Source organism: Vipera ursinii (genome assembly GCF_947247035.1).
Source record: "Vipera ursinii genome assembly, chromosome: 1".
Taxonomy (NCBI): Eukaryota; Metazoa; Chordata; class Lepidosauria; order Squamata; family Viperidae; genus Vipera; species Vipera ursinii.
Window position 1 is genome coordinate 158,551,496 of NC_139512.1, and position 16,143 is coordinate 158,567,638.

The following is a 16,143-nucleotide window of genomic DNA, read 5'->3' on the forward strand; positions in this document are numbered from 1 at the left end:
AGGGACCACTCCGGTGGGAAGGTAACAGCGTTCTGTGCGCCTTTGGCGTCTAGTCATGCCGGCCACATGACCACGGAGACGTCCTCGGACAAGCGCTGGCTCTTCGGCTTTGAAACGGAGATGAGCACCGGCCCCTAGAGTCGGAAACGACTAGCACGCATGTGCGGGGGAACCTTTACCTTTACTATATATATAATAAAAGTGCAGATAAAAGAAAGTGGATCAAATTAGGTCCTTTTGCAAGGTCAGAAATTAGTGGGCAATAGTTTGTGTTTCCTCCTGGATTAGTGTATGTACAAGTAAACTCAGCACCCTTAACAGAATCAGTGATAGGCCAAGGAAAACTGAGAGTTGGATTTTTGCATTCCACTGTTTTTTTGCATTTTTTTTAAAAAAAACTTTACATTATTCAGTATTTATGAGTGTTAAAACACATTATTAGTATCTGACAAGTTTGAATTTAGGATAATCCAGAGTGTAATGAACACCAATGAAATATATTCTATTGTGGCATTTCTTGTGTCTGTTAACTGTGATGGTTTAGTTCAGATGTGTGAGTGGTGTCAAACGTTACTAGGCAAAGACATTTTTGCGGAGGAAATGTTGAGAGCTATTTAGCTGCTATAAAAGAATTTTATTAAATTTATATAAACCCCACCCCTAACCTGGCCCAAAGTCTGAAAATTTGGTCTCTGCCAAATACTGCTAGTTGTTCTGAACTCTTACACTCCTGCTACATCCAGTCCTTACCCATGTCCGATTTGAAGGAATATATGATGCATAATGAAGAAGCACACTCACCATTGTGTATCTGCATCTAGATTATGCTTCTACTGTTCCTAAAAGCATTAAACACTAAAGTAGTCTTCCCCAATCTGTGTTCTCCCGTGCAACTTGACTGGCAAAAACCAGGTTACTTCATTTAGGTCCTACTGCAAAGATTTGGGTAAAATATTGTGTGTGAACCTGTCATGTGGGGTGAAATGAACAGAACAGCCACTGTTTAGCTTTAAAAGCAGCTGGATTATAATCCATGCAGATTGACCAAAAATGACAAGACAGAACAGAAAAACAGAAAAAGAAATACCTTCACTTAAACATTGAATAGGCAGTTCTTAGAGAGAAGAACACTTGTCTCTTTTTGTTACACACACACACACACACACATATATATACATATATATATATGTGTGTGTGAATAATGTTTGACATTTGAAATAAAGAAATTGTCTCTCTTTTATAATGTGAAAATCACTTGGAGAGACACCTCAGCATTGTTCCTAATTGTTTTTGTGCACCCAAATTAAAATGCACGTTTTAATTGCCGCATCTGTAATTTTAGCAGAAATGGTATAATTACAGGCATGATGCAGAGAGAGTGTGCATCATCCCTTTATTATGTCTCCACTTTTTGGTTTCCACCTTTTGTCTTAACCTTGTCTGGGGTCTGTCAAACAGACTACTGGAGGCAATGCACTCTTGAGAAGCATTTTACTAAGACTTTTTCAGTTTTCAACAATTATCCCACTTTTTGCACTATAACAAAAGAAGCTTTAAATTCAGAAGAGAATGCGGGGAAATTTATGACTGCTTTGTCTGAGTCCATTCAGATAGGCTTGGGCTGTGCATAGCCCCATCTTCCTCTGCTTTGTCACTGGACGTCAGGATGATTTGACTTCCCAGGTTACAAAATGCTAAAATTGGTACACTCTCTCCTACTGAAAAAGTATAAAAAATTAATATATTAGCACTGTTATTTAATTCTTATGATTACACCAGGTTCTCCCAGATTTTTAAAGAGTTTGATGTAAAGGTACATTTTACTATCAAAGTATACCGTAATTGGAAATTTCACACACTTTTGGAAAATGTCTGTATAGATCAGTATGTTGTGCCTGGTGTAGACTAAAAATCTCACATTGCAGAAATAAAACATGGGCATTGATATCATGTTCAAAATATCATGATTCTGCTAACTCTTCCCAAATTTTAACAATTAATTGGGTTAGACTCAGACTTTAGGAAAATTATCCTTCCTTCCTTCCTTCCTTCCTTCCTTCCTTCCTTCCTTCCTTCCTTCCTTCCTTCCTCCCTCCCTCCCTCCCTCCCTCCCCCCTCTTTCTTTCTTTCTTTCTTTCTTTCTTTCTTTCTTTCTTTCTTTCTTTCTTTCTTTCTTTCTTTCAATTGCAGGTTTCAGTCACTTTTATAAATACTTTCTCCTTTAATGATATTTTTTAAGAAAAAAGAGTTTCACTTTTCCAAGTTGATCCAGGATTTTCATTCTGGCCTCTGTATTAGAAAAATGGAGGAGTAATTACTAACAGAAGAGGCATATAAGCCTCCAGTTGTGTGAATGCCTACAGTGAATCAAAATTGCATTAAGGCAAAACAAGCTCAGAAGCCTCATAAAAGTTATCAGGAGTCAAATGTTTTTGACTTATAGGTAATTTTATGTTTTACTATGACACTCTTCCTGCTAAACCCAATCAGAACAGTTTGTAACAAACATCAAATCATATGTCATTATAAAAGGTGCAGTACCATTAACTATCAGTTTATAAAACACTAACGAATGGTTTCTAATATTTTAAACCAATACTAACTCCAAAGCCAGAATGGCCAAAAACAGTTTGTTAAAAATTGAAGCATTAAAACTAGGGACTATATATGAAAAATTGCCAAAATAGTAATTTCTGGTAAAAGTTTTTCTGGTAAAAATGGAAATTACAAGAATGTTTCATCAACTTTTCCACATGGGAAATTCCTACTAGTCAGTAATTGCTGTTTTTTCCATTATAAGCTGCAGATGGAATTATAATGTACTTTTTGGGGTATATATTCTGTGAAGCTCTATCCATCTTCCTGAATCGATGTAGCTGTGTAGTCAGAGCATTATTCTTTCTCCTCCTTGTTCCCCAAAATTGGAATTACCATTATTAGCTGCTTTAATGAATTGCTTTGTGTTTTAGTTTCTTTCCACCACACAATCAATGCCTTCACCAACAGCCAGAGCTTTTTTTGTCATAGAACCCTCAGAACGGAGTTCCGGCACCTTTTTTGGATGGAACCTTGTAGGGTAGGCAAGGCGGGCTGTATGACGTGTGACTTCCGGCACCTTTTTCTTTTTACAAAAAAAAGCACTGCCAACAGCCATTTAATTTTGCAATTTATGTTGCAGGTTTAAACATTTTTTTTAAAAAAACAACAACACACACAAACAAAATAATAGCAGATTTCTAATAAAAATATAGAAAAATTGTAAGAAAATGTGAAAACATTCGTTTATTTTGCTTATTTTAACAGATAAGGAGAATTCTCCTCATAACCTGCCTTCCCCTTCACAAAATTCAGTAGATTGAGATGCTGATATGGATTGAATAGAGAGTGCTCACTTCTGAGCCTGTTCTTGCTGTGGGGAATGAACTTCTTAATTTATTTTGCAGGATAGTTCTTTTATTTACCTGCTGACTCCAACATCAAAGTGAACTTGATTTTAAGAAAACTGTAATTTAAAGGAGCCACAAAGTCAAGGAGATTTAGGAGTTTATTGCTGCTGCTGTTTCAGGAGAGGCTTCAGTCTTTTCTGATGCTTCCAATAATATACCTTAATACAGCTGAAAATAATGGTTTCCCCTCTCTCTTAAAATAAGATGTTTCGTGCTTTGAGTTGATAGTGAAAAGAAACCTGAGCCCTCTATGCTTTTTCATTTTGTACAGTTCTTGCATAATTTCGCTTTATCAGAGTTACGCTCCTAAAAGTCTACCAGAAAATAAACACGACAGCAAAACAAGAGTTAAGTTCAATGGCTGAACATTGATGGAGGAGGATGCATTCCAGTAGCGAACTAGTAAGGGAAGTAATTGAGTTGCTTGTAACATCATTTCAGCGACTCAGGAGGAAACCTTATCTACTGAGTGTGTGTTAAAAAGATTAAGGTACTAAGATTAAAAGCAAAGGGTACAGAACAAAAAATCAAGAAGTGCTAGCAACACAGAAATTGACATTACTTTCAACCTTCCATCTTCATTCCCCTAAGGCAGTACTTCCTAAACCTGGGTTAATTACCCCAAATTTGGTAAAAGTGTTTTTTCTTTGGGTATCGATACCCAATTATAACAGGAACATTTAAATTGACTTAAAGTGTTTTGCCTAAATTGGGTAAAAAAGGACTTTCTGATAAGCAGTTTTGGGTAACGAAGGGAAACGTTTGGAAAGCCCTGCTATATGATATCCTCTGCACTGCAACTCCCTTCTCTGTTTTCTGTAATACTCCAGAGCAATGTTTCTCAACCTGGGCAACTTTAAGATGGGTGGAATTCAAGCCCCAGAATTTCCCAGTCCAGCATGATGGCTGGAGAATTCGAGGAGTTGAAGTCCATCCATTTTAAAGTTATCCAGGCTGAGAAACGTACCTTCAGAAAGATTGTGCTGGCATTTTTCTCCTTAATAGATTTTCTGGGTCAAGAAAAAGAGCAGGATAATCACTGGAAAAACATGAGATGATAACCACGTAATAACTAACATTATGTGGACCTCCAATAAAAGGGGAACTTTTTCAGTTAACAATCTGGAAACTAGCAGTGTCAAGGACTGGTCAAGTCGTTCAGGCTTCCTTACAAATATCCTCAGATAGCAACAGCTGCAAAGCCAGCCTATAGGGGGAAGCAACTCCTAAAGCCAACTACCTATAGCTAGACTAGAACTAGCATTTGGAGTTGAGCATGAAGCCAATACCGAACCCTGGAACGGACATAAATACTAACCTATGAATACCAGGGAGGCAAAAAATATTTAGATAATCACCTTTATGGGATATAGGAAACTACAGCTCATAAAATTAAATGTCTTTTCCCCCCCTCTCTTTAAATTATGGGGTTCTCTGGTTCACCTTGATTTAGGAACGTTGTTTCCCATAACAGGGTTGCATAATTTTCATTGAGGGCTACAGATCCAATTTATAACTTGTGGAATGTTGATTACGGACCCTGGGCCAGCTGCTGGCATGATCAAGCCTGGATAGTAGTCAAGTAATCTTTGTCCCAGATGTTCCACCACACCCATACAGTTGAATTGATGGACAAGGAAAGATCATACTGCTTGATGTGGAAACTATGGGAAAAGGTGTCATAAATGAAAAACAGGGTACAGTTTTCTACCATACACCTATCCAAAGTGCAAGAGATCCTAGAGGAGACAACAGAGGACAGGGGAATCTGGCGTGGTCCAAGGGGTTGTGAAGAATCAGACACAACTTAGTGACTGAACAACAACAATCTTAGACAAACTGAACCAAGATATCCTTCTGTTTACATTTGTGTTGCACCCCTGGCAAGGAAAACAGAATATTGTCTACAGATCCATTTCCTGCATGTGTGGTACAGCCATACTAAGATCAATAAGTTCAGGCAGATATGCAGCGTATTTCTACTGTATATCTGGTGGAAAGATTACAACCTTTCCAGGGAGATCACTGAGAACAGAAAACGAGCATAGAGTTTTGGTTCTATCCAGTTGATAAAAATTACAAAGTAGATTAAGGTTACCGTAACTCTTTTATTGTATTATTTTACATGAGTAATCTGGAAGGTCCATTCAGGTCAGCGTCTTGTTATATTACAAATTTTAAGATACCATTTTTGTATTGAAATTTAAAAGCAAGTTCTGCATTTATAGCTATAATAATTTACAGCTCTGTGTTGTTTACCTAATAATTATCTAGTCAGAGTCCCAGTATGAGTTCCATTGCAGTTTTAGACTTGCTGCTTTCATTGGAAAATGTTATTAATTCTGCAAATAGTGTAATATTAAAATGTAGGTTTACAGAATGTAAATGTCATAATGGACATAATGATGTACATCTTGCTTTCTGTGTCTTCAGAAGAGACCCTCTTTCAAGCAGATCATTTCAATTTTGGACTCCATGTCAAATGATAGCAACCTTCCAGACCAATGCAATTCATTCCTGCATAACAAGGCAGAATGGCGGTGAGTCCTTTTAGTTCCCACCGATAATTATGACATTATCTGTGGGGAGAAATTAAGTATTTTCCAGAAAAAAATACATGGCTAAAATTAAATATCAAGTGTTTGAATTTTCAAAATGTTAAGTGCAGGCCCCAGCGATCATTGTTTTGCTATCAGATGAGAAAAATTGTGTTTCCCACTACGTGTTCACATTGGTACTTTTTCTGCATAATGATGATCAGAAACAAGTTTGTGTTTGGTATATTTAGAAGCAATGAGTTGGTTTCAATCAAATAGACATCAAAATGGCCAAATCAGACCACAAAATTAAATTTGTAAGCATTAAGAACGATAGTAAGAGATACAAACAAACAGCTATGAATCAAGGGACCAGAACTAAATTGTAAAATTTGGGAAGAAAATATTCTTGTCCATAATTTATTTCGTCATCCAGGGCTAGAAAAGCAGGATAATCAGCACGGAGTAAGCAGATGTAATATTTGCCATCTCAAAAATTTGCAGTCATTATTTGGTCATTTTCATATATATGTTATTGCAAGACTCTTCTGTTTTTCACTGATCCTTCAAAAGTTCCCCAGCGAATTGTCTAGGCTGGATTTATGAAGCGGTATCAGTGATGGGATTCAGCCAGTTCGCACCACTTTGGGAGAACCGGTAGCTAATTTTTTGTTGCCCAGGCCCGGAATGGACTTCCGGAAGCAGCATCCACAGAGAAACAGTTGTTCACATATTTGAATCCCACCACTGAGCAGTATGTATCCTGACTACCTGTTTATGGTATCTCTTGTTCTTGTTATTTCCCAGTTTACACAGCTATAAGATTATGTGTATAAGTAGTTACTAAATTGAACGAGATTGGGTGAGATCCAACTTTAGTCATTTGTACTTAAATTAGTCTTGACTTTATTGTTTCCATTGATCTAGGTGAGTCTTCCCTAACTACGTCAGACTTTCCATCCACTATTAATATCCTTCATTTGTGGTACCTTCTGTGCTAAAAGTCTTTCTTTACTGGGTAGATTTGAGCATGCTTTTTCAGACATAAACCCTATGGTATTTACCTGGATTTATTCCAGAGAAATATTTTTATGTCCAATTTTTACAGTATTTGTAAAGCACTCTAATGAGATGTGTGCATAAATATAGAAATAAAATATATGGATACATTTAAAACAGCTCTGCTTAGCGTACTGTGGAGGCCGATGAAAAGGGATCTATCTGTACAAGAAGAGGATAATACAACGAATCTTGCTGTAATCTAAATTAAGAAACCTTGGCCATTCTCCAGGTATTGCAGAGCACAATTTAGTAGTCCACTTGATGGTTATATGCCTGCCTCCTTTGGAGACTGGCAAAGAAAACCATGCAAGAAAGATTAGAGAGTTCTTAGCACGTAAATAATATTTAAAATCCCAGGATGAATCAAAAATGGATTTGTCAACACAAAACATCTTAAACTTAAGGGGGGAAATAATGGTGAACTGATAACAAGCAAGAGAATTTTACTGCAGGGATGGAAAATGTGAGCAGATGGGAGGTTTGAGCCAAGTCACATGATGCAAGTATAAATAGCTTGTTTTAGAACTGACATTCTTCTTGCACTGACTCAGCAGTGTGTGGCAATAATCCACTCTAGCACAGCCCTCTGAAGACCAGGATGCATTGTGCCATCTACTGGTGCAAACTGCAAACTGCAAACTGCACCGGAGATAAAGCTTCAAGCTTTCTATAATTCTATGGGTCGTGATGAATCCTTCCCATAGAGCAGGGTTGTCAAACTGCTGGCCCGTGGGCCGGTTGCATCATACGGAGGCTGCACCCATCCCAGCTCCAGCAATGCAAAAAAAGTCACGATATGTCGCGACAAGTCATGTGACGCAGCGAATTTGACACCTGTGCCATAGAGTATTAAACATGTGTACTCAAGAGCAAGTCCCACTTATTTTCTACAATGTGTGTTTAAGATTACAGAATTTCCAGATATGTTTAGGTTATCCAGTTGAAGCCAGGCAACCAGTATGGCTTTTTACACGTTGCTAAAGTGGGAAATGGTTACTAATGTTATTAAGAACTTGAAGTAGCTAGGACCTGCCTTTTGTTTATAAAAAAGGATGATTATTTAGATTTCTGAGGGAACAATATAATATAAAGTTATTGCACAGATCAATGCAAGTATATAAGTATATTTTTAAAACTACAGATTTGATAACAATTTTTGAGATCTCTAGGAATCACACTCAAGTATTTCTGGAGGATATATGTACCCCTGGATTTCAACTTATGCATATCTGTTCTAGAGAGAATTAAATCGTATTGTATTTATAAACTTAGGTGAAAATAATGAAGGGGACGAGACATAAAATAAAACTTGGGCAAAATAGGAACTGTGCCATATTCTATTAGTTATGTTTGGGCTGCCTGTCCTGTTTCATAAAACAATTCAGCTGTCAAAAATTAGTACATTGTAATGAGCTTGCCCAAGTCACTTTCATTGGACATTGTTAAAAACAGTATTGACCATAGGTACAATATATTTAGGAAACTAGAATTTTCTCCTAGTTTATTTTTGATTAAAAATGTTACCAAAATGGAGAAATTGGCTCCAGTAATTATAGGAAGCCTCCTGAACATTATAAAATGTAGCACAGGGATAATTGGTGAAAATCCCTCCACCCCTCTCAGCATGGCTGCCTGAGGAATTCTGGGAGTTGAAGTCCACACTTCTTAAAGTTCCAAAGATGGACACCCCTGGTTTAAATCAACTGGCTCCTTCTGTTTGCAGAAGGGCACAGATAGTTACTATCAATTTTTGAATTGTTAATTGAATTTAAAATAATTTTCCTGAAATTATCGATGAAACTATTACTGCACTTTATTTGTTTTTTATTTCATGTAACACTAAGACAGCAGGCAATGTTAATTTGTAAAAGTACTAAAATAAATGGAACATACATGATCACCAATGCTCAGGATAAATTAATAAATTTGTAGAATAATATATATTAATTAAGCAATGTAAAGAAGCATTCTGTTTAATTACACTATTTTATTATATATTTTTAAAGAATGCAGCCTTTTAGAGAATCATTGTAACCTTTCTCTATAAAGTGCTTTCTGTCTAATGAAGAGAGATAATTATAGCATATATACAGTGTAATTCTGGCATTTAGAAAGTGTTGTTATTAAGGACAAAGACTTTAAAAGTTGGATAGCAGTTTGTTACATGTTTAAAATAGATGTAGTGCACATGAAGATAACTCAGTATTTTTATTTAAGATTCTCTCTTTGTCAGTGCATCTGGTGGCCTTCAGGTTTGAATCAAAACAAATATGGTTTAATGTGATATCTGAAGCAATCAATCAGTAAGATACATCCTTAGATTATACAGATTTTCATTGGCATAGTGGCTTGAGGAATTTCCCATATATTGTCAAAAAAAGTGACAAAGAAATGCAAAGTATCAATTTTATGTTTCTCATTATGGCTGGCTAAACCTGAACAACTGGGTTTGGATCAAGGCTGCACTAGCAATTATTAAATAAATGATTTTATTTGGCAAAACTGGGTCTTGTTCCTGGGGCCCTGTTGTACTTCAAGCATCTGTGACAATTCTTTGCCTTAGGCCACACTAGTTGACAGTTAGGGGTCATTTTGGGGTCAGGCATGCAATTTAGGCAAAAGAATTAGTGATAAGATTCACAGGGACCCTTGGCTCACAGTTCCAAAGACCTTTTCTAACCAGACAATAGCAAGCATGGCAAAAAAAATTTCTGGTGTCTTGAACCCTGAAGAGTTTTACCATGCTTAAAATCAGAAATAGAAACCTTTTTGATTAATTTAAGGATAGTAAAAGAGCTTAGCTACCAAACAGGAAATCTGAATGATAGAAATAATATAAAACAAAATAGGATAGAATATTCTATATTGGCCAAGTGTGATTGGATACACAAGGAATTTGTCTCTGGTGCATAAGCTCTCAGTACACATACAAGCAACAAAATGATAAATCATAAGATACAACCATAAGTAAGATACAACCAACAAAGTGATAGTCATAAGATACTAATAGGAGTAGGTAATAGGAAAATTGAGAAAAATAATAGTAATACAATCCTGCTGTGTGATTAGATATCCTTAAGCACATAGACAGTGCTGTAGGAATTAGGTGATGGCATGAGGAGAAAAATTGTTCCTGTGTCTAGTTGTTTTGGCATGCGTATGCCCTAGAGTGTGTCCTGAGGGGAGGAGTTCAAACAGTTTATGTCCAGGATGTAAGGGGTCTGTAAATAAAATATGAAGCTTACACTCCATCCTTCATATTTTAGAAGAGATCAATGATTCCCCAAATAGAATTTTCTTTTGTACCTTCAGGTTTATTCCTCTCAATAAAACAATTCTAAAGTGCGACTCTACATTTATTTAGTTAGTTTTTAAAATCACCCAATCAAAAGCCACTCTGGGCAACCTTGAAAAATAACGCCATGATCCATAAGACTCACTTTTACTGAAGTGAGTCGATATGTTTGGGACTGACTTCTAAATATACTTATGTACCATTCTACTGTAAAACTTCTTCCTCAGTTCATCTTAAAAGTTACCTTGATCATCATGCATACACTTTTCTGGGATGTTAACATTTTATGGCTAATTAAAACGTTAATTACTACCGTTTCAAATACAGTAGGAATTCTGTTTTTTTAAACCAAAATTTTAATAGATGATCTAAACTAGGTTTAATAGATCTATTAGTGGGTATTATTAATAGATTAATACTGTTAATAGATCTAGGATCTATTATTCGGTTATTCTGTGTTCTGCTATTGAAAATAATTTAAGTCATCTTATACATCGTAGGCTTGGAAAAGTTTTGCCATTCTTGCAGCAAAATGCAGTGGGATTGAGATGTATACATTTCTAAGCTCGGAAAATGGATCATCATGCTTCCAACTTCTGGGGTGGAGCAGTGCTTTTCCTAATGGAAAAAAGAAAAGAAAAGTACCCAATAGGAAAACAGCCAGGGATGAACCATTTTTCTCTGATATGCTATTAATTTTATATAGAGGCAAAAAATATTGTGTTAGTGGTAACCACCGGCAAGTGTATTTCAAAGCAGTGGAAAAGTCTAGCATTCACTTTCAGCTCATCTTCACATCCTGCTGACAGACACGGGGTTGCATCACCAATTATTTTTAAAGGCCATTTCTACATGATTCATAAGTACACGTAAATAAGTTGCACAATAAAAAAAAATCAACCTTGGTCCAAGCCTATAGGGAAGTATCTTAAATCCATATTTTCTTGCTTCGGTTTTAAAGTAGAATTTCCTGTTTTCCTTTTTTCAACAAAAAGTCTTGCTGTGGACATGGTCTGTGACACTTTATTGGATTGCATGAAGATTTCTAAAATACTGGGGCATTTCCAAATGTTATTCTCAAATGGCACACTTAATTGTATTTAGTACGTGGACTCAATTTTCTTATTTCGTAGCAAAATATGAAGAGGGGAAAAAAGGACAAATTCAAGGACTTACTTGTTCAGAATGAAGTTCCTCTGTGTTTGAAGAAGGGGGTCCTCCATGCTTGGTTCACTTTCAGAAACACCAGTGTTTGACTCTTTCCCTTTCCCCTTCCTTGATAGGTCGATGACTGGGATACAGTGGGTGGAAAAGGGGGCCTGGGAAGGTCTCCGAGCTGTATGATTGAGGTAGCGAAGGGTTCAGGAAGCAAGACATGCAGCCTGGCAAGCCTCAGCTTGCATCAGGCTTCAAAAAGAGGGCCTCTTATTTTTGTTTAGGGTTCAAACAAATCTGTACTCCGCTAATTAAGAGTCCTACTTGAAACAGCACTATACTTTTCACTCTCATTAACTTTCGAATGGAAAATATTTCTGAGCAATTCGTTCCTGCCAAGGGAAGGCACAGTTTAATAAATTTCTTTCTGTTTAGATGTGAAATCGAGGCCACCTTAGAAAGACTGAAGAGATTGGAACGCGATCTGAGCTTTAAAGAACAGGAATTAAAAGAAAGGGAAAAACGCTTGAGAATGTGGGAGCAGAAGCTAACTGAACAATCCAACACACCGGTAAGTACTGTGACAGATGTTGTTTTAGTGTTCATCGCAGTGGAATTAGAAAATCCAACGAAAACCTGAATCTGAGAAATGTCTTGAGCTACACTTGCATTCATATGGTTGAACTCTCATTATTTTCCTGCTTTGAATTGCAAGTGGCCATGTTTTGTTAGACGTGTCTTTTGAAATTGACTTCATTTCAAACTGTTGGGAGGTATAGGTGAAGACTTAGAGAAATGAAGCAACCTTAGTTGCTTTATTATAATGATTTATTAAAGCCCAAGTAAATTATTCTTAAATTTGCATGAAAATAAGGTATCATCCATCTAAATTAATTGGTATATGGTTAATTTCAACACAATAATCTGGAGTTTATTCTCAGATAAGACGATGTTGGATTGCAATCTACAGTAAATGCCATTATACTCTGGGCCCCGTCTTACAGCTAGCTGTATATATTTTTAGGGCTACACAGAGACCCATATATAAAATTATGTGGAACTATTCACAAAGAAATACAGGCAAGAGCAACAGGAATGCCCACATAACTCCAAAGATATTTCCCCCTTTGAATTTGTATTGCTATACATATTGATAGAATTTTAGCATAATTGTTTATCTCTTAGCTAACCAATTGGAAAAAAAGACTTAAGTGAATCATAGATAAAATCTACAAAATTCAGTGGACTTAATCTAATAGGTCTTAGATCCAATCTAATTTCCCATTCCCTGTATCAAAATACAATTGGAGTTCTTGCCAAAGTTAAAAAGCAGAAATCCCCTGCAATCCTGTGGGGAAAAAATGACATGATCTAGTCAGTTTCATCTCCATTGATACCTTTGTTATGGAGGCATATTGGATCTCTTAACCCTGTAGCTTAATTCTGAATCACTGTATCGTGAAACTGTCATAATATTAAGAATTTGGGTCAGTTGAGATGTTTTTAAAAAATAGTTATTACACTGATGTTCCACTTTTCCTTCGAGAAGTACAGAGCATCTGATTGGGGGAGAATCTGGGATCTCCATGTAAGAAAGTGAACAGAGTGTGACCTGCTTTGCTTTAACAATATGTGCCATCAGGCTGCTTTGTGGAAATGGATAGGCATTGGATTCTGTCATGGAAATGACAAGTTTTGTTCTTGTAACATATATTGGGACTAGAGCATGGCCATATAATTAGTGCAACACAGGAAGGAGGTTCAGATTCCACACACACCCCAATTAATGTAATGTAATCCATAAAAGTAGTGATTTTAGAAGGAATCAGGTGGGAGAGGTATAGAAATTGCACTGGGAATCATTTGTATTTAGGTCTCATTGCCTGTTTTCCTGTATAAAGGGCAAAACATAAGTAACATTTTCTATCTAAATCTGAATCTTGTTTCCTAAAGGAGTCATCAACGCTTAATTCCATATGCAGTGAAATGATATATATGCCCAAGAAATGGCTATATATATATAAAAGTAGCTTTCAAGCAAAACACGATTACCTTAACATCTTTTGACATCTGTTGGTAGTAACAGCCAAGCTTCTGTTTGCCTTATTTAATTACTGTATGTTGCATTTTACTTCTGCCCAAACTGATGAGCTAATAGTCTTCATCCATCATTGCCTCTTGATCCAGCATTCATTTGCAATGTTTATCAAACTTGCAGATGTTGCAGAGCGCTGTCCTTCTGTGCTTTACTTTGCAGAGTGCATTGTACTTACTATTTAATCTGAGTTGGGATTTTGGCCTGTTCACTCTTCCTGCACCTTCTTTCTAAGGCACAGCTTAATGGCATCTGTATGAATGACACCGCATGTGTATTCCAGCTGTGAACACGGAGTAGCCTATAATGATGAAGCATGAGTGTTTCCTAGAAGCAAGGCGTTCTCTGTTCTCTCTAGGTAGCCTGTAGGCTTCCTTTAATGTCTGCCAAGATTGAGTAGCTAAGATATAGGCCATCACCTATGTGGTTCACAGCATGAAACATAGCCATAATGAGCTGATCTTTCCATGAGTGAGGCTAAGGGATTTTTATCCTGCACCGTTGCTTTTTGCTGCGACTTTTTTACTGGCTGGCTTTGCTGAGGGAAAGTGTTGTGTTCACGTCTATTGTGCTCAGTGTAAACTTCTTTTCTATAGGATATTAATACAAGCCTTCTATGGCAAGCAAAATGCCATTCTTGGAAAGGGAAGGCTAAAATGATATTGAAAGGGAAGTACTTTTAAGCCTCAGGACCTATAGCTGAAAGGGCTTCTGTCAGATTTTTGACTAATAAAAAATCTTGCTGTTTCCAAACCTCCTTTTCCCTCCCCCTTTTCCCTCACTTCTTAAAAAATTAACCTCGGAATTCATCTACATATAAAAACAAATTGCAGATGTTTTTGCCAGTCTTGTCAGGTAGTGGCCTATATTGGAGAGAGTGGAAGCAGGAGCAAATACATATCTGGATAAAAGAGGAATAAAGAACTGAACTGATGTGCATATTTTTCTTCTTTTTCGGAGAATTCAAATCCCAGTGAATAAAGGCTCATGATTTGGTTCCATAAAGGACAGTTTGAAATGAGAGCTGTAGAGATTTGAAAAGGATATTATATTGCTGGCCCTTCATGTCTTTTAAATGTTTCTGTTAAAAAAAGAAGAAGAAGAAGAGCTGACCTGTGGGAGTCATTAGCATTTGTAAACCATCTCAAGCCTTTGGCCTCTTCAAGGAGGCTTGAAGGAGCAGAAATGGGACATTGGCCCCATAGTTACACACTGAGGCAATAGATGCCATAAAGGCTGCACCTCCGTAGGCTGTCAGCAAAGGCTCATATGACTGGAAGCTCATCTTTGCAGCTTTTAAAAATACATTTCTCACATGTAAAGTGGCATGCCTAATAAAAGGCCAGTGGTAGGATTAGGTGCACTGAATCACCTTAGATTAGCCCCCAGTTAAGCACCTTGTCAAAGAGACCTTGCTCTCCCTTGATCAAGAAACAGAGCTCTGGACCGTTAAAAATCCAAAGCTACAGATTTGTGCGGTGAGTTGTATAAGACAGAGCAAAATCATCTGTGGTCCAAGATAGATGGGTAATGAAAAATCCAAACTCTGTTTTACAAGGTGAAAAACAAAGAGTAGCGTGTTTTGTTTTGTTTTGTTTTGTTTTAAAAAATTACAATAGGGCCGTATTGTTCGGGCTTGTTTCACCTCATTGATTTGAAATGGTTTCTCCTGCAGGAATTTTATGTAAAGTAAACCGTAGCATTCAAGAAACAGTGAGAAAACCTCCAACCCATTGCTAGGGAAACTAACCGAAAGACACAGTGACAGTGTGGGTTGTGATATTGTAGAGTTATTTCAAAGCATGCTCCAGCTTTATAGCAGAGTTATGCTATGATCAAGGTCAAAAAACGGGCAAGAGGTTAGCTCCTTCAATCTAGTTAATGCGCCCATTTTGTTATGTAGATAGCTGCTTGACTCTTTCTTTCCCCTTGCTAGCTCCTGACAAGAGGTGCCCTTTCAGAAGCTGCTATTTTCATCTCAAGGCAAGCGAGCTTCAAGCTCAGCAGAGTGAAGGGTTGTCTCGATATACAAATAACAACTTGCAACAGGCAGGGCATGCAAGTCCTCTTCTCTGCCCTCCGTAGTCTAAAGGCAGCTCAGGGTTTACATCATCGAAATGTAATCCCCTTCGTGCGTTTCGGGTTGCACCACTTCTTTATTTATTTATTGCCTCAAAGGCAAAATTGTAATCTGGGATTACTGCTTTTGAAAAATTTGACTTCAAATGGGGCAATAGGTGAATCAATCCTGACCTACAGTTCCTTTAATGCCGAGTACCCTTGGCCCTATTGCTGCAAGGAATTAGGAAAAATCAGGGAGGAGCTTAAAGGCAAGGTTTAAGTTGCATGCCTTTTTTCTTTTGTTAAAGTAAACATTCTTTGTTCATGTCAAGGCTGCATTTCTAATAGCTCAAGTTTAACATGAGATGGTAAAAAAAAACAACATATACCGGTAAAAAGGCAAGTTGTGAACTTGTTGTCCCCCCCCCCACACACACACTGTTCCAGTAAAAACAGGAACTACTTACAGTCCTTCACCAGGGACATCCTTGA

At 37.1% G+C, this 16,143-nt stretch overlaps 1 protein-coding gene across 3 annotated transcripts in view; it reads left to right on the forward strand.

Annotated features, from left to right (window-relative positions):
* The window catches only part of MAP3K20 (mitogen-activated protein kinase kinase kinase 20), an 80,019-nt gene that overhangs the window by 43,000 nt on the left and 20,876 nt on the right, over positions 1-16,143 (forward strand). For 2 of the 3 annotated variants that reach the window (XM_083348094.1, XM_083348095.1), the window contains 2 exons: positions 5,880-5,986; positions 11,931-12,066. In XM_083348094.1, the coding sequence (XP_083204220.1) occupies positions 5,880-5,986; positions 11,931-12,066 (243 nt within the window). Of the gene's footprint in view, positions 1-5,879; positions 5,987-11,930; positions 12,067-13,044; positions 13,084-16,143 lie in introns of all 3 variants that reach the window. The other variant, XM_083348093.1, reaches the window with a different exon arrangement.